The sequence below is a fragment of the Pseudorca crassidens genome, chromosome 1 (genome assembly GCF_039906515.1).
Source record: "Pseudorca crassidens isolate mPseCra1 chromosome 1, mPseCra1.hap1, whole genome shotgun sequence".
In the NCBI taxonomy this organism is placed as follows: domain Eukaryota; kingdom Metazoa; phylum Chordata; class Mammalia; order Artiodactyla; family Delphinidae; genus Pseudorca; species Pseudorca crassidens.
In genome coordinates this window covers 79,601,604-79,619,957 of record NC_090296.1, presented here as the reverse complement: position 1 = coordinate 79,619,957, position 18,354 = coordinate 79,601,604, and the positions used below count along the sequence as shown (strand labels likewise).

Here is an 18,354-nt window from a genome sequence, read left to right as displayed (position 1 = left end):
TTATTGAATAGGCAATGCATTCACCTGGTTCAAAATTCAGAATGTTCAAAATGTTCATGGGGACCTCCGATTTGTAGCCAAATGGGACAGAAATTGTGAGTAACCTGGGGACCTACTACTTGCGATTGGCATCTGAAGGAGGTGTGGGGGCAGTCTTGTAGGACTGAGCCCTTAACCTGTGGGATCTAATGCTATTTCCAGGCAGATAGTGTCAGAGTTGAGTTAAATTGTAGGACACTCCGCAGGTGTTGCAGAATTGCTTGATGTGGGACAACCCTCCCCTGACATTGGTGTCAGAAGTGTTGTGAGTGTGGTAGTAGTGTGAGAGTAAAGGAGAAACACAGGAGGAACTGGGTTTTTTGTAACATAATGATTATGTTATTACTGATCAAAGCTTTATTTTCATTTCCTTAATGAAAAGAAAACATAACGGAATGTTGGGAGACCTGAGTCCTTTTCCTGATAATGATTTATTTGGTGAACCTTATGTAAATCAAAGCACTTGCTTCATTTTTAAAGCTGGCACCGTGAGTTTTCTTTCCCAGGATTGTTACCAAACTTTATGTAAAAATGAGACAACTCCTGTTTGCTGAGTGACCTACATGGTGTTTATTAATTAGCATATATAAACATGGATTCTCTTTCTATTCCTGACTTCTGGCAAAGTATTCTGTAGTTGAAATTGATCATCTTAAAGACCATTCCTCCTAAATTTCTATTTTGGGTATAGTCAGTTAAAGTTGCTTCTCTCAATTTCGGGATTAGTATCTAAGAGAATCAAAAGAAAAGAACATTTCAAATAGAGCTGGTAGCCCACCGTTCTTAACCATTTATATGGTGATGCTGGAAACCACCAAAGTTTATGTTATATTACTATGTCTTATTTATTAAGGTTGATTATTCTAGCAAGCCTTTGCTAGACAGTAAGGTCATTAAGGTAAAGATGATGTCTGTATAATGTTTTATCTGTAGTGCAGAGCATGTAGGAACTCGATTATTTGTTGAATAATCTACTGAGTGAAAAAAAATAGTGTGTTGGGATTTGTCTCTTGCTGATTTTTAGACATTTTACTTTCATAAGTAGTTTTTTTCTTTTTAAAAACATTTTCTTAAATGATTACATACTGTTAAGGTCATTGTACAGGTCCTGGGCCTCTGCCTTCATATCTGTTTTTTTTGCTCCTTCCAGACCCTGCTTGGTATTCCAAGGGGACTTAGTGGGCTTAGATTCCAGAGCTCCCAGTAGCTGGCATTCCCTTAGATAGGAGCCACTGGGGAGATTAAGGTCAGAAGGAAGTGAGAAACCCTGGTTCTTCCCTTTTTCTCTGCCTAGGTGGATTTTGTGCTATGGCTGGCTTGCCTCTTGCTTAGCTCTTATTGGACAGGCCCACTGAGGTTCCAGCTTCCACCAGGTACTTGGTTCCTGGGCTCTGGAAAAGTCCTCCCTTGTCCCTTCAGCCTAGGGATAGTAACTGTTTTCTGCTATTGCTGGTTCCTGGGTTCTCTCGCAATGCTCTGTTTGGCTTCTCAGTTCTGTAACCTGTGTAATTAATTCCCTGTACCTTTCTTTAAATTCTCAGAGTGCTTTTTTTTTTTCTACTTGTACTTTGACTGATACAGTCATCAAAGGCTAATTTTATAAAGTATAACTTTAATATTGCTAAATAAATTAGTCATCCTTTTACTTTTGTCATTGTAGGATCTATAGAAATGACTGAATTCTCATGTACTTTTTTGATGATTGAATGTAAGACACTATACTGGGTGCCTGTGGATGCCAACAGAATCAAACAGAGTTTGTTGTTATTTTATATATATATATAAATGACATGTAAAATGCCTCAAGAAGTGTACAGAGTAAGAGGTATAAAGGGGTGAAAGGCAGAAGAGATCACCTCTGATCAGAGGGATCAGGCAAGGCTTCATGGTTTGTGAAGAATGAGTAGGATTTCATTTAGTGGAGATTGGGGCTAGAGGATTGGTAGAAAATTGCAAATGGAAAGAAGAGTAGGATAGGAAATTAGTACATTCAGTCTAAATAGAAGATACATAAAGGATTTATGTAAATAAGTGTAGATTAGAGAGAGAAATGTATTTGGCTGATAGGGAAGTGTGAAGGGATTGCTTTTAGGAAGATAAATCTGTTAGTTGGATCAACTGGAGGGAGAAGAAATTAGAGGTAGAGAGAGCAGTGATGGCTCCATTGCTGTTATTCTAGGGAGAGCTGAGAGGATCTGAACTAGTACTAACACAGTGAAATGCCTAATTTGCCATACCTAGTGACTAGATATGGGGAGTCTTTCTAGTCTCAATGTCTGTCTGGCTCCAGGTGAGCACCCACAGAGGGTGGAGAGTCTAAGGTCACTTGTACATTTTGAAGCTGGGTGATGTTAGTGACAAATACAGAGAAATGAGAACATAAAGGAGGTTAATGAGGAAATATTTGTATTGCTCTATGATTATTTGAGCACTTTTCCATATGTTATACTAGTTGCCTCACACAACCCTATGAACTAGATTACCATCTTTATTTTATGAAGAAACTATGCGTATAAGAGTTGAGATTTGTACAAGATTTTGTTATTTGGTATGTTGTAAAGCTGAGTATTTTAACTCAGGTCTTCTCTTTTCCTGTTTTCTTTTTTTAATAATGGACTTTATTAGCTTCCTTGATCACATTTAAAATCATATATTCTTTTGACCATAAATCACAGCTTCTATAGTAATTATAATAAGGTTAATTTTGGACATGTTTTTAAAGGAAAATTAGAAACTTTTAAAAAAGTTTTTCTTCTGAGAGTACAATTATTGAGGTAAAAGTAAGTTTTCTCATTTTGTTTTACTTTTTGGAGGATACTCGTACTTTTAGAGATTATGAAGCTACATACATTTTCTTATGGTCGTGTCATTCTTGACCTGGATAGCATTTCTGTATGTTAGTAGAAGTAAGACTGAACTCGGAAATGTTATTTCAAATTCTGATTTTCATGGTGGTGCCACCACTATGTTTTGTGAACTTGTAATACTAAACATTATGTATCCCTCCTTAATCCTACATTCTCTTCTAGTAATTGCACCATCTCTCTACAACAGATCTTTTTGGAATATTTATATATATTTATTTTCTTTCTCCTTGCCCATTCTATTATGCTGCTTCAACTTAGTTCCCATCAACAGCAATGCATTACAACTTCTCTTCTTAAGGTCAGTAACAACTAAATCCAGTGGACACATTTTATTCTTTTTCACTCCCAATCTTTGGGAACTTGTAAACTTTTCTTCTTTGACCTTGTCTTCTGTGATATCCTCCCCTCCTAGTTTTCCTTCTGTTTTTCTGTCCTTAGCTTTCTTTCAAGACCCTTCTTTCTCTACCCAATTTATAATGTTATAGTTCCTCGTGGTTCATTTTTCACCCTCTTTTAGTCTACACTTCCTTGCCGTTTGACCCCATCTCTTCTTATGGCTTCAGTTACCACCCAATTATATCTTTTTTTTTTGAGCTCCATACTCAACTGTCTACTGGACAACTCTCATTGAATGACCAAAGACACGTAAGGCTTAATGTCCAAAATAGTACTCATCATATTCCTCCCCAAATTTGTGTATTTCTTATAAAATTAACGTCATTGCTCTCCATCAAGTGACCAAGCCAAAAACTTGAGAGCATTCTGGATTTCTTTCTCAGCCACATGCCACCAAAATCTGTTGATCTTTTCTTGTATCACAAATCTGCCTTTTCCTTGTCATCATCATAACCACTGTCTTACTTTAGACCTTCATCGTTTCTTACTTAGATATCTTTTGGGTTCCCTAAGTAGTCATTCTGCTTCTGTACACTTTTCTGATCAATATTCCTATGTAATAATTTAAAAATGCAAAGCCAGTTGCACAACAGTGTTAATGTACTTAACATTCAGTGCTCAATTGGAAAGGTAATATTGTTAAAATGACCATACTACTCAAAGCAATTTATAGATTCAGTGCAATCCTATCAAAATTCCAGTGAATTTTTTATAGAAGTAATAAAAAAAACTCCTAAAATTTTTATGGAACCACAAAAAATCCCCAATATCCAAAGCAATCTTGAGAAAGAACAAAGATGGAGGCAAACTATATTACAAAGCTATAGTAATCAAAACAGTATGGTATTGACATAAAAATAGACACATGGATCAGTGGAACAGAATACAGAGCCCAGAAATAAACCCATGCATATATGGTCAATTAATTTTTGACAAAGGAGCCAAGAATATACAGTGGGCAAAGAATAGTCTCTTCAATAAATGGTGATGAAAACCAGTTAGCCACATACAAAAGAGTGAAACCGGATCCCTGTCTCACACCATAGATAAAAATCAACTCAAAATGGGTTAAAGGCCTGAATGTAAGATCTGAAACTTCTAAATTACTATGAAAACATAGGGGATAAACTCCTAGACATTGGTCTTGGCAATGATTTTTTGGACTTGACACTAAAAGCAAAGGCAACAAAAGCAAAAATAAACAAGTGGGACTACATAAAACTAAAAAGCTCTGTACAGCCTCAGAAACCATCAAGAAAATAAAAAGGCATTCTATGAAATGGGAAAAAATATATGCAAACTGCATGTATGATAAGGGGTTAACATCCAAAATATACAAGGAACTCAGACAACTCAATAACCAAAAAAAAAAAAAAAAAAAGAAAAGAAAAAAACCCAAGTAACTCAATTTAAAAAATGGGCAAAGGACCTGAATAGACATTTTTGCAAAGAAGACACACGAATGGTGAGTAGGTATGTGAAAAGGTACCCAAAATAACTAATTATCAGAGAAATACAAACCAAAACCACTATGAAATATTACTTCACACCTGTTAGGATGTCTGTTATCAAAAAGACAAAAGATAACAAATGCTGGCAAGGATGTGGAGAATAGGGAAACCTTTTACAGTGTTGATGGGAATGTAAGTTGGACAGCCACTAGGAAAAACAGTATGGAGGTATCTCAAGAAATTAAATATATAACTACCATATGATCCAGCCATCCCGCTTCTGGGCATATATACAAAGGAAGTGAAATCATTATCTCTGAAAGATATCTGTACTCTCATGTTCATTGCAGCTTTATTCAGAATAACCAAGGTATGGAAACAACCTAAGTATTGTTGATAGATGAATGGATAAAGAAAGTATGATATATGTACATAATGGAATATTATTCAGCCTTAGAAAAAGAAGGAAATCCTGACATTTTGCAACAACATGGATGAACTTGGAAGGCGTGCTAAATGCTAAATGAAATAAGCCAGATAAAGACAACAAGTACTGCATGGTATCACTTATATGTGGAATCTAAAAAACAAAGGTTTTTTTAAGATGAACTCATAGAAACAGAGAGTGGAAAGGTGGCTGCCAAAGGGTGGGTGATGTGGGAAACAGGGACAGGTTGGCAAAAGGGTGCAAACTTTCAGTTATAATATGAATAAGGTCAGAGAATTTAATATATAACATGGTGGCTATAGTTGATAATACTGTATTGTAAAGTTGAAGTTTGCTTTGAGAGTAGGATTTAAATATTCTCACCAAAATGAAAAGAAAGAAAGAAAAAAGTTAAATATGTGAAGTGATAGATGTGTTAAGTCAGAATCCTTTCACAATAATATGGATCATCATGTTGAACATTTTAAGTATCTTACAATTTTACCTGTCAGTTATTCCTCAATAAAGCTGGAATAATTAAAAAACATGTAAAATATAATAATCCCCATTTATATAAGTTGCATTTTAAAAGTTATCTCTAATCAAAGGAAGTTTTCTTAAGAGCATAGAAAATGAGTTCAGAAAGCAGCTTTTAAACAGATTAAACACCTTCTACCAAACTTGTTTGTTTAGAAATGAATACTTCTTGATTCTTTATTCTTCCAACAAAGATGAACAATTTAATCCTTTATTTATTTATGTATGTTGTTGTTAGAGTTTCACAGAAGTCCTCAAAATGTTACTTTTCTTGTTAGCAAGATGAATATTCTTGGGAAACTAAAGGAAAAATAATAAATAATTGTAGTTCTAGACTTCTGTTCAGTTTCATTTCAGGTTGAATTTGGTCTAGGATGACCAGCAATCTCTAAGTCCATTGAGGTTGGAACACACCACACTCTCTGTAGCAAACGACTGATTTATTACAAACTAGGAGTGTCATACTGTTGCAACTCAGATGGAGACTCAAAAGTAAAAGAATACACATTCGTTTTAAAATGGAAATAAATGACGAATGATTATGATTTTCTGCAGTTTCTTTGTCATTTAATTTCCAGCCTTAACAAATTTTTCCCTATTTAACTGAGAAAGTTCACAAAGGGAAACAGTAATGCTACAAATTAGTGACCTGTCATGAGCTCACTGTTTAATGGAAGAACTCCAGATGGTGATCGTTTCCCATTTTGGAAATATTTTATATTGATGATGCTAAGAAAAACAATAACAAGTCAAACAAAAATTTTAGTCAGACGCCTGAATATATCACTTGGAAATTCTCAGTGTTACTTTCAGAATTATTTCATATAAAAGAATATTCATTTCTGTGGTTATTTTTACTAACCTGGACTGGTCTAATTCTACTAAAGTGAAGAATTAGAAGTTTAAGGAAAAATCATCTAGTGCTTTACTGGCCACATGAATTTCTTGTTTAGTTATCCAGTCCCCAGAATATCATTGACATTCACAAATGTTTCTTATTTAATAATGTCATGCTGCCATAAGTCCAAGTATCGCCACTCAGAGCTATAATGCAAGTGTGCTTCTTTAATGAATGGTTCATATTAAAAATGTTAGAATGCCTTTCAGATGAAAAACATTTTGAATTCAGCAGTTCATTTTTTTCTCAACAGGCAGGAACTCATTAACAGAATAATACTGGTAACTGAGGCATTTTTCAAAGAAAATAATATCCCCAATAAATGCAAGCTGCATATCTTCTCATCTTTGGAATAAGTAGGCCTAGTTTTCATCTGTAAAAAGGGACAGCTTGTTTTCATCACGTTGCACATTTTAAATATCTTACAATTTTATTTGTCAATTATACTCAATAGAGCTGGAATTGTTTAAAAAACATAAAAAATAATAATCCTCATTTATATAAGCTGTAATTTAAAAGTTGTTTAAAAAGTTTATGTTGTTGGCTTTGTGAATCAACTCTTCATTATGAAAATAAGTGAATATTGAGTGAATAAATCTAATTTGGGTCTAAATTTCTTGTAATTATCGCTATTACCATATGACTGAATGCCTTCATCATCCCAATCTCTATATTGGGTGCCCTTTAACTGTTATATGGTAGAGTTTTGCGTGAGGACACATCAAGTACATTTCAGAGTGGAAGCCTGTTTCTATCCTTGTGTTCCTGATACCTTAGGGTATTGATTTTAAGAGAAGTCAATAAGATTTAGTAGTTAATAAGGCTTTAGGACTAGGTTATAAACTTATATGGGCAGGCCCTCATAATCTGATGCAGCTCCCTGCCTGGTGCAAAGGCTTGGACTTCTAGGGCCAGGCCTGGGCTGGGCTCACAGGAGCTTCGTGGAGCCCTCAGGGCAGCTGTCCACCCAGCAGAGGACTCTGGCTTTCTGAGGATCTAGGCCCAGGCCAAAAGCAGTGAGCATCCCAGGAGCCACAGAAGAAAGGTGCCAGGCTGGCACAGGACCCTCCCCATGGCCTTGACAGATAGACATGGTCATATATTTTTGATGATTATTGATTGCTGTTTTCTATGGAAGATGGAACCACACAATCGGATACCAAATGGAGATAAACGATTAGTATTATGTAGATTGGTTAGCTAATAAATTGTATGTATTTCTTTTTAGATCCAGATTTATTTCTTTGAAGAAAAAATACTTGGTGGATTTTGTACGTAAATGCAATATGAAGGAGGGTAGAGGAAGACAGTAGAAGGAGCTGTTATCTATTTTCTTATGGTCAAGGACAAAGAATCAACATTTTTGACTGTTGAGTATTTGCAGTATAATTTTTTTTTTAAGAAGTATTTTCTAATATCATTCCCCCAGCAAGAATTCTTTCCTTTGTAGTCCATTATGCTCTATATGGACTAATGTCACTTATTTTACTTAATTTCTTAATGTGTCCATTCTGCCACATCCCTCACCACTAGATTTTAACTTCTTAAGGTTAGCAACTGTGCTGTTTTCAAATGTGTTTCATCCTTCCTAGTATAGGACCTGTCACAATAGGCCTTTATAAATTACTGTATAATAAATACATGAATAATTTTGTCTGCTAGCTTACCAGCACATAGGATAAGAGATGAGTATGTGCAATGCATATGTGGATTTTAATAACTTTCACGCTAATTGAAAAGTAGTACACGTGTTGTAAAAATATTTGAGGAAGTATAAAGTTGGAAATGAAATAGGAAAAATGAATTACTATTCAGAAGTAAGCATTATACAATTTGGTCTATTTCTGGTCTCCAGAAGTTAAAATGTATTCTGAGAAGCATGGTTGACCTTGGATTCTTAAATAGAGTGTTGATATATTGATATATTTGCTCTTTCTGAATAAATCCTTGGTATAACTGCCCTTTTGCACACAAGTAGGTGTAGAAATAGTAATAATGAAGTTGTGTTTTGTACCAGTTTCTGAGTATGTGTCTGTTTTTGCAAGTGAACTCTCTATTGTTATGATTGGTGAGGTAGGTCAGTAGCTGCCTGGACTAGCTCCCCAGCAGTCTTGCAGGTGTGTTTCACATTGACAGAATTGGGAAAAAAGAGTGATCTAAGCAACAAATAAACTTGTGATGTCTGCTTAGCTAATCTGATCATTGTATTTACAACTATTACATAGCATTTACATTGTATTAGGTATTTTCAGTAATCTAGAGAAGATTTAAAGTATGTGAGAGAATGTGCATATGTTATGTGCAAATACTACACCATTTTATGTAAAAGGCTTGAGCATCCTTGGATTCTGGCATCCACAGTGGGATCCTGGAACCAATCCCAGTGGATACGAAGGGACAACTGTACTCCGATGCTCAAGAGAGAATAGAGAAAGATGGGGGTGCTGTCAGCATGTAGGAGAACTTGAAGCCACAGGAGCAAACAAGAACCTCAAGAAGCAGGACATAGAGTGAGAAGAGGGCTCAGTATATGACCCTGAGGGTTCAGTGACTTGTAAGAAGAGAGGGGAAGAGAAGGAAAATTCAGTAAAGATGTTGAGAAAGAGTGGCCGTGATAATGAGACACAACAATGGTGTGTGCATAGAAACAGAATTTTGATGAAAAAGTAAGATAAAGTAACAATATTACCAAGTTCCTATTATATACCAAGATTTGTGCTAGGGGCTTTGTATATATTATCTCAGTTATTCCTTATAACAATCCAAAATATTATTAACCTTATTTAATATGTGAGAACACAGACATTAACCTATTCAGGTTGTCATAGCTGGTAAGTAGAATAACCAGCCTTTAAGACCTGTCTGCCAACCATACTTGTGTTCTTTCTTGTATACATAGTACCAAATTCTGTAGAAAGTTCAACAGAACCACTGTATTTTACAATATTTTACAATTAGGAAATTGGTTATGACCACTGAGGGGAAAGTTGTCGATGTTTAATGAAAGCAAGAACACAACACTTGACACATATTATTGCCAAATTCTTCAACGAATAAATTTCAGACCCTCAGTAAAATAAATATGGTTAATCAATTAATGAGTATCTATTGCTAAATTCAACACAATTCAGAGAATTTGGAGAGTTGAACACGTATTAAATTATATTCCTGTCATAAAGTAGTTAAGAACAAAGAAGGCAAAAATAAAAATTAGTAATGTCAGTAATAGAGAAGTTAGAGACAAGGGCCTGGGCCCTAAATAGTCTGGCACATTACTAAGCCACAGGGACTCCCAGACACAAGTGGAAACTGTTTAGCTGAGGCCATTATCACTATTGATGATGGATGTGTAAGTTCAACTCAGGAAATATTAAAATCAACAGTAGCATCACTGAGTACCAGAAACAGCAGCACATAATGTCATTAATCATTTATATTCGTTACTAACCTCAACCCTGCTCCAAGGTAGATAAACATTATAAGGCTTGCTAAGAAATTTTAACAAAATTCTGTGCACACACCATTACTCTATCCCGGTGGTGTCTCTTATTATCCTGGCCACTCTTTCTCAGTGTCTTCACTGAATTTTCCTTCTCCTTCTTTTCTTACAGGTCACTGCACCCTCAGGGTCATACATTGAGCCCTCTTTTCACCCTCTTCTCACTCTATGTCCTGCTTCTTGAGGTTCTTGTTTGCTCCTGTGGCTTCCAGTTCTCTTACATGCTGACAGCACCCCCATCTTTCTCTATACTCTCTTGAGCACCAGAGTATAGTCATCCCTCGGTATCCACAGGGGATTGGTTCCAGGACCCCATTGTGGATACCAAAATCTGAGGATGCCCAAGTGTCTTATATAAAATGGCACAGTACTTGCGTATAACCTATGCACATTCTACCATACTTTAAATCCTTTCTAGATTACTTATAATACCTAATACAATGTAAATGCTCTATAAATAGTTGCCAGTGTGTGACAAATTCAAGTTTTGCTTTTTGAAACTTTCTAGAAAATTTTTTAAAAAATATTTTTGATCCACTGTTGGTTGAATCCATGTATGCAGAACCCATGGATATGGAGGGATGACTGTACTCAATATACCTAATGGTCTTATCTACTTTGGATACCTAGCGAACAAATTGAACACAGCACGTACGTTGCTAAATAAACTCAGTATTTTCTTTTAAGACCTATATTTCCTTTCTCAGTTAATAGTCACTTAAATTACAGTCATTGGCCCCATGCTTCATGTGTGCTTCTTGTCACTGTTCACAAGTCCTACTAATTTTGTCTCTAAATCATTTTTGGAGTTTGTCCTCTTATCTCCATTCTTCAGTTCTTTCAGATTAGGCTCCTTCTTCTGTTTCTCTACTCTCTAGTCAATCCTTCACACTGTCGCCACGTTTATCTTTTTATTTATAAATATCATATCTCACTTGTTAAATTCTTTAGTGACTCAAGAAAAGTGAAAACATATATTAACACAAAGCCATAAAGTAACATTCATAGCTTTATTCATAAGAACCTTAAACTCAAATATCTGTCAAAAAGTGAATGGATAAACAAACATGGCATATCCATACAATGGATTAAAATGGAATCGAAGGAATGAACTATGGGTACACATACAACATGGATGAACCTCAAAATCACACTGAGTGAAAGAAGCTAGAAACAAAGAATACGTATTGTAGGACGCTATTTATATAACATTACAGAAAATGTAAACTAATGTATACTGACATAAAACAGATCAGTAATTGTATAAAGCCAGGAGTAAAGGGGAAGGGCTGGGCTGCAAAGAGGCACAAGGTATCTTTTGGGAGTAATCAGTAATCTTGATTGTGGTGGCAGTTTCACTGGGGTGTGGGTTTGTCAAAACTCACTGAATTGTGCACTTTAAATAGATGCAGTTTATTGTATGTGAATTGTACCGCAGGAGTTGGTCAGAAAAAATTTTCTACAGGGAAGGGTTCTCTGTTACCTTCAGGATGCAAGCCACATTTCTGACCAATCTGATCCCAATTTGCTTTTCCATCCTTTTTCCTTCCACTTCTTGATGTGTGCTTTCAGCTCCAGCTACCCCACACTGCTGACCGCCTCCTAATATGCCAAACACTTTATTTTGTTGCCTTGGTTCATATTCTTCACTCTGTCTGAATTGTTCCCTACTACCTTTCTTTCCTTTCTCAACAAAATCAAATATATCCTTGATGAGTAGGCCCTGAAGTCTACTTCTGTGAAACCTTCCCCAACTTTTTGCTTTCATATCACTTTCTTTATTACTTAGTTTTGGTGCCTTAATCTCCCAACAGTAGAGCTAATCTTACTTATTAAACTGGTACATAGTATGGACATATAAAACATTTTTGGTTACATGTTTTAATATTAGGTGAACCATTAAAGAATGATGACATGACAATTAGCATTATTGTTAGAAGAGGTTACATGGCTGGTTAAGCTTGGAAATATTACTTTGGTGAGTACTGTGGTATAGCTCTCCAGACTAGAGACTTGATTTTGACGATGTACCAAGAAGTTATCAGTCTCTTTAGTATAGACAAATACAGACCAAATTCATTTAAGACTAATGTATAGGCTTGAATGCCAGTTTGTTGATTTATAATGTAGACCATTTTTGTTGAGTGGATGAGAATGCTTGTTTTTATGGATTAGCATAATCTTTCTGGGTTTGACAGTAACAAGGCAACCTAAGGTTGCTTAGTGAGCATGGGATTGATCATGGGAAGTTGGTTCGAATCTGGTCAAATTTCTGGGTCTCAGATTCTATATTAACTGTTTTCTGCAGCACATTTATTTATTTGTTTGTTTGTTTTAAAATATTTATTTGTTTTGGCTGCACAGGGTCTTAGTTGTGGCACACGGGATCTTCACTGTGGCATGCCTGTGGGATCTAGTTCCCTAACTAAGGATTGAACCTGGGCCCCCTGCTTGGGAGCGTGGAGTCTTACCCACTGGACCACCAAGGAAGTCCCTGCAGCACATTTATTTTTATTTCAGTTATGTCACAGGGTGATTTATTTGGCTATGTCTTTATGCTGCCTCGGTATAACACCTTTTATTCTGGTAGTCTGGTAGCTCAGGTGGGACCTGAGCTTAGCTTTGTATTTTCTGCAGAGTAGATTGACTGTGTGATAGATTTTTATCTTTTATAGGTCTCACTTCAAAATTAGTAGTATGTTCTGAATGATTAAGGATTCAACAGAAGTCTTACTTATCCTTGGATTATTCAGGGCTCACTAGGTTGGAAACATTTGTGACTGGACTGTAGAGTTGGTTGTCAAGGGTTATGTATTAGTCAGAGTTCTCCAGAGAAACAGGACCAATAGGATATATAAAGATATATAGAAAGAGATTTATTTTGAGGGATTAACTTATCTGATTATGGAAGCTAAGAAGTCCCATGCTCTCCATTTGCAGGCTGGACACCTAAAAAGCTGGTAGTATATAGTTCCAGTCTAAACCCAAAAGCCTGAGAATAAGGGGGCCAGTGTTGTAAATTCCACTCTGAGTCCAAAGGCCCAAGAACCAGGAACACTGTTGTCTGAGGACAGAAGAAAATGGATGTCCCAGCTCAAGCAGAGAGTAAATGTGCCCCTCCTCTATCTTTTTGTTCTATTCAGGTCCTCAACAGGTTGGATGATGCTCACCTGCGTTGGTTAGGGCAATCTTTTTTACCCAGTCTACGAATTCAAATCGTAATCTCTTCCAGAAACTTCCTCAGAGAAATAATGTTTTACCAGCAATGGGTACCCCTTAGCCTAGTCAAGTTGATACATAAAATTAACTATCATGGGTTAGTAAGCTAGTTAAAAAGTGATAATGAGCAAGAGATAAAGCCCAGGAATGAAGGGCTTTGTTGGTCAAGTTAGGCCTTTATCTAGTTGTAGTGGTGGTGGTGGTCAGTAGTAGTAATAGTAGAAGTAGTAACAGAAGTAGTTATAAAAGTAGTATTATTGATAACAAAGATTATGATAATGACAGAAGAAAATATTTACTGAGTGCTCACTAGATGCTAGTCACTTACTTATCTGTATTATATTACTCAATGTTCACAATGCATGTAGACTAAGAAGAATTAAATAATTATTTTAGGGTTGTAGTGGACATTAAATGAGAATTATAGAACATTAACACATTTTAAGTGGAGAGTAAATGCCAATTATTATTTTAACAGTGGCTTGACTTAGTTTAGAAAGAAAAACACCAATGACTTGTGTTTGTTTTCATGATCTATAGAGAAACACACACACACACACACACACACACACACACACACACACACACTATTCAGTACCTTATATTTTCTTTTGGCAGTTAAACAATATATGGTAAAAGAATATAACTAAAATTTTGATTTTTGATAACATTATTCACTACTCTATGATCCTATGCCATATTTGCATTTAATGAGGATCACTATGCCATGCTTTTTTCTAGTAATACAATGACTTTTATGAAAAGAAAATGGCTAGGAAGGTTAGAGAAAGGTTACAAGCAAATGTTCTCACAAAGTTGCTGAAATAGGAAGGCAAAGGAAATAGCTCTTTTCCTGGAATCCTTATCTAATAGAAAGAATCATTTTATTTTGGGGAGGTTTGGGAAGATGTTTCTCTTCATTTTAGAGGGGAAATTTTAAATTGACTTTATCTTCAAAGACATGAGAGATTCCTGTTGTGCATTTTTGTTTATTTATTATGGCATCATTTTAGGACATTTCGGGGTTATTTTAGAATGTCTCCAAGTATTACATTTATTTTTATGTGAAACACTATTGTTCTTTTTTGTAGGTTTCCAAGTTTGGAAAGACCAGTGTTAATAATGAAGTCATCTCTCTGAAGTAGTTTTCTTCTGTACTCCATAGGCTAGGATGACTTTTCTTTTATGCCTATTCAGAGAATTTCTATTCAGTTTGTTATTAGTAATCACCCCCCAGTCACTTTCTTCATATCTGTTTTCTAGATAACATTTCCCTAGTTTATACCTGTGTTGTGTGTGATTCTTCCTTAAGGGTATTGTTTTATTCTTCTTTACATTAAATCTCATCTTAGACCTGTCCTTTCAAATCCCCAGGTTGTCCATATCCATCCAGGTACTTGATTGATTTTCTTTTCTTTTTAATCCATCCTAGCTTTGTATCATCTGTAGACTTGATCATATTTGAATTTTCATTCTCCTCCATGTCATTAATGGCTATGTTGGATAGACTAGTCCTCATCCCTGGGGGACTCTGCTGGATATACTGCTAGATGTTCTCAGCTCTACTGATAATAATTCATTGCTTCCTTCTCATCCTAGATTTCTTTATCCACTATTCTGTACTGTTATACAGGCAATGCCTCTATCATCTCTGCTTCCTGGATGCTCCTATGTCAATCATTTTAAGATATGGATTAAAATCATTGTATTCCTTTGTCTACTTATACCGTTGCTTAATTTTTTTATAAAAAGTTACTCAACCTGGGAATACATTGTCCTTAAATAGAAATTTCTTGGAAATTTCTATCAAACATCAGTGAATCTTTAAAAATATATCAAGTGAGAAAACATTTTGGAAGTGCTTCCTTTATCTTCTCCATGGAAAATGGTCTCCAGTTATTTGGATTTTAGGTAAAAAGAATAATTATTTCCCCCCAGAGCTGAGAGGGTGACTTAAATATATATATTTTTAATATACTTTCTTTATCTCTGAATGTGGATTGCATTTCCAGTAAGTTATTCTGTTTCAAGGTGGTCTTCTAAATGAAACACGTTTCATTTATAATTTTTAAAAAATGATACAGAGCCACATGTTATTTATTTTTTAATCATATTTTTTTCTTTATTTTCAGGAAAAAGAAGAAGTAGAGGGAATATCAGTAGGTGCTATACTCTCTGACTATCAGCATGTTCGAGTAGAAAATGTGTAAGAAAATGTTAATTTGTCCTATATTTTTAAAGTTTATGTATTTTAAGAATGTGAATAAATAAAAAATCAATATGGGATTGACATATATACACTAATATGTATAAAATAGATAAATAATGAGAACCTGCTTTATAGCCCAGGGAACTCCATTTTGCTGTACAGTAGAAACTAATACAACATTGTAAAACAACTATACCCCAATAATAAATAAATAGATAATTGTATCCAAATAATAAATAGATACAGTATTCTACATGCCCCATGAAACTAAATGTATTGCCCTAAGTAACAAAAGTTGCACTTTCACTTTTTTTCTATCCTTGTATCAACACATGAGAAAACTTACTTACTTACCATAAGGAAAAATAAATTATTTATAATAAAAAATTGAAACAGATTTTTTTGAAGTCAAAGTATTATTTTCAATTTTTCCTTATTTGAATTAGTACACCCTTTTAATATCTTATCATCATTTGTAATAAAAGTGCAGTAATATTTTTTAAAAAACGTATTAAGAAATCTCTTCTTTGGTCCTTAGAATTCAGTTCTTGACTAAAAATATTCATGAGATTGAAATACTTCTATAAAAAGCCATTCAACTTTAAAGGAATTTTTAGATTGTTGCTCCTCCCATCTCCCCCATCTCCCAAGCAATGTAGTACTAGTAAAACATTGTCTGTACAGGTACCGAAATAGTCAGCTCCTTTGATCTACTCAAAAAACATAAGGTCAGATGAAAATAATGATTATAAGGGCTCCCCTGGTGGCACAGTGTTTGAGAATCTGCCTGCTAATGCAGGGGACACGGGTTCGAGCCCCCGTCTGGGAGGATCCCACATGCCCCGGAGCAGCTAGGCCCGTGAGCCACAACTACTGAGCCTGCGCGTCTGGAGCCTGTGCTCCGCAACAAGAGAGGCCGCGATAGTGAGAGGCCCGCGCACCGTGATGAAGAGTGGCCTCCGCTTGCCACAGCTAGAGAAAGCCCTCGCACAGAAACGAAGACCCAACACAGCAAAAATAAATTAATTAATAAACTCCTACCCCCAACATCTTTAAAAATAATAATAATGATTATTAAACGTTGGCTTGGCAAAACACCCACAAATGAATTTAATTTTCATTTTTAATTTATTAGGATAAATAAAGTATTGTGTAGAGACTTTACATGTCATTATATTAGCAAAACAGAAAATAAGGACTTCACTATTAATCTTGAGCACAGTTCGACGTAGAAATAAATGATTTTGCCATTTAAAAGGGTAAATGAGAATAAGATAAGGGCTGTATTTATGTAATAGTTTCATGTTCTTGACAAACATTCATATTGACTATCTCATTAAAAACTTGCATATTAATAGACTTGAAAACTTGTTTTATTTTTTATTTTATTTATTTTCTCTCTAATTCCACAATGAATTTAAGGCAGTTAAATATATAGAATTTTAAAAGTAAGTGAAGGGAAAGCAGGGCAAAGAATAAATAAACAAAAAGAAGTATGATGATCTCATATTTGGGGGACTATCAGGATCTCTGGAGAATGGAGAGTGGAGGTGGAAGTGGGGGAGGAGGTCAAACGTGTATTTGGAAAAAGTTTTCCTTACATTCTGTCTGCCTACATTTGAGAACAGCTGATTTATAGATGGAAATGGATTGCATATCCCTTAGCCATATGTTAAAAATAATATTATTCTCATCAAGTTTTAAGTCATGTTCTCTGAGAATTATTTTGTTTAAAAATCTTTATTTTTGAATAAGTTCAAACCTACATGGTTCACTGGGTAGCCAAGCTGCAGATAGGGCTGACATCTATTTATGAAAGCTTTAAGGAGCTGAATGAAAATGTGCTCCTGAGGTGAAGCTGCCTTATAGCAATATCTAAATGGGAGAAGGGCCCATTGATTACTCAAGCTATTTCTCAAAATGCAGTCTCAGGTGCACTTCAACACATGGTTTAAGATGCCCAGATTATATACCATAAAGCACATCTGTAATAATCCTTGAAAATTGTAAAGCAGTGTTATTGGGAGTCTGTTGGTCTACAAACTCAGTTTTGAATTAGCTGATCTTCAATTTGTAGTTAGTGTTGCATCATTATATTTTCAAGGTATGAAGCACTTAATAGATGTCACAAGCTCAAATACAATAGTGATTTACAGAGGAAGCTTATTTCAGCCATGATTTTTTTTTTTTTTTTTGCGGTACGCAGGCCTCTCACTGTTGTGGCCTCTCCCATTGCAGAGCACAGGCTCCGGACGCGCAGGCTCAGCGGCCATGGCTCACGGGCCTAGCCGCTCCACGGCATGTGGGATCTTCCCGGACCGGGGCACAAACCTGTGTCCCCTGCATCGGCAGGTGGACTCTCAACCACTGCGCCACCAGGGAAGCCCCAGCCATGATATTTTAAACTGTTAAAAGAATTTAAATAGGTAAAGAAGTATGACTTAAGTCTAAAAACAACCAAAAGATCAGGGATACCGAAGAAACAATCAAGAATTTTGCAATAAGGCCTGGAAGGAATAAAATTTTTTTTCAAAACAAACAAAAAAAAACCTTTTAGCTGAAAAAGGTGGAGAGAAGTTTGATTAGTAGGCATTAAAGATTGGTGATAGGACAGCAAAAACTAATGCTTGTGTTACATGGAGAGTTACAGTTTTATTATTTTTGTATTTATTAACTGCCTCCACATTGCTTTAGGTGCTCAGGACATTTTACAAAGGTAAATTATATACTGATAAAAGTCTCTACATTCAGGAAGATTTTGATTTCTTTGAAGGTCAGGGTATATGTGCATGAAAAAAAGAGTGATATTTCT

At 35.4% G+C, this 18,354-nt stretch overlaps 1 protein-coding gene across 1 annotated transcript in view; it reads left to right on the top strand.

The window, feature by feature from the left end:
- DPH6 (diphthamine biosynthesis 6) overlaps window positions 1-18,354 on the top strand; it is a 179,031-nt gene that overhangs the window by 91,026 nt on the left and 69,651 nt on the right. Inside the window, exon 4 of the mRNA XM_067742384.1 lies at window positions 15,466-15,539. Within this exon, the coding sequence (XP_067598485.1) occupies window positions 15,466-15,539 (74 nt within the window). The remainder of the gene's footprint in view (window positions 1-15,465; window positions 15,540-18,354) is intronic.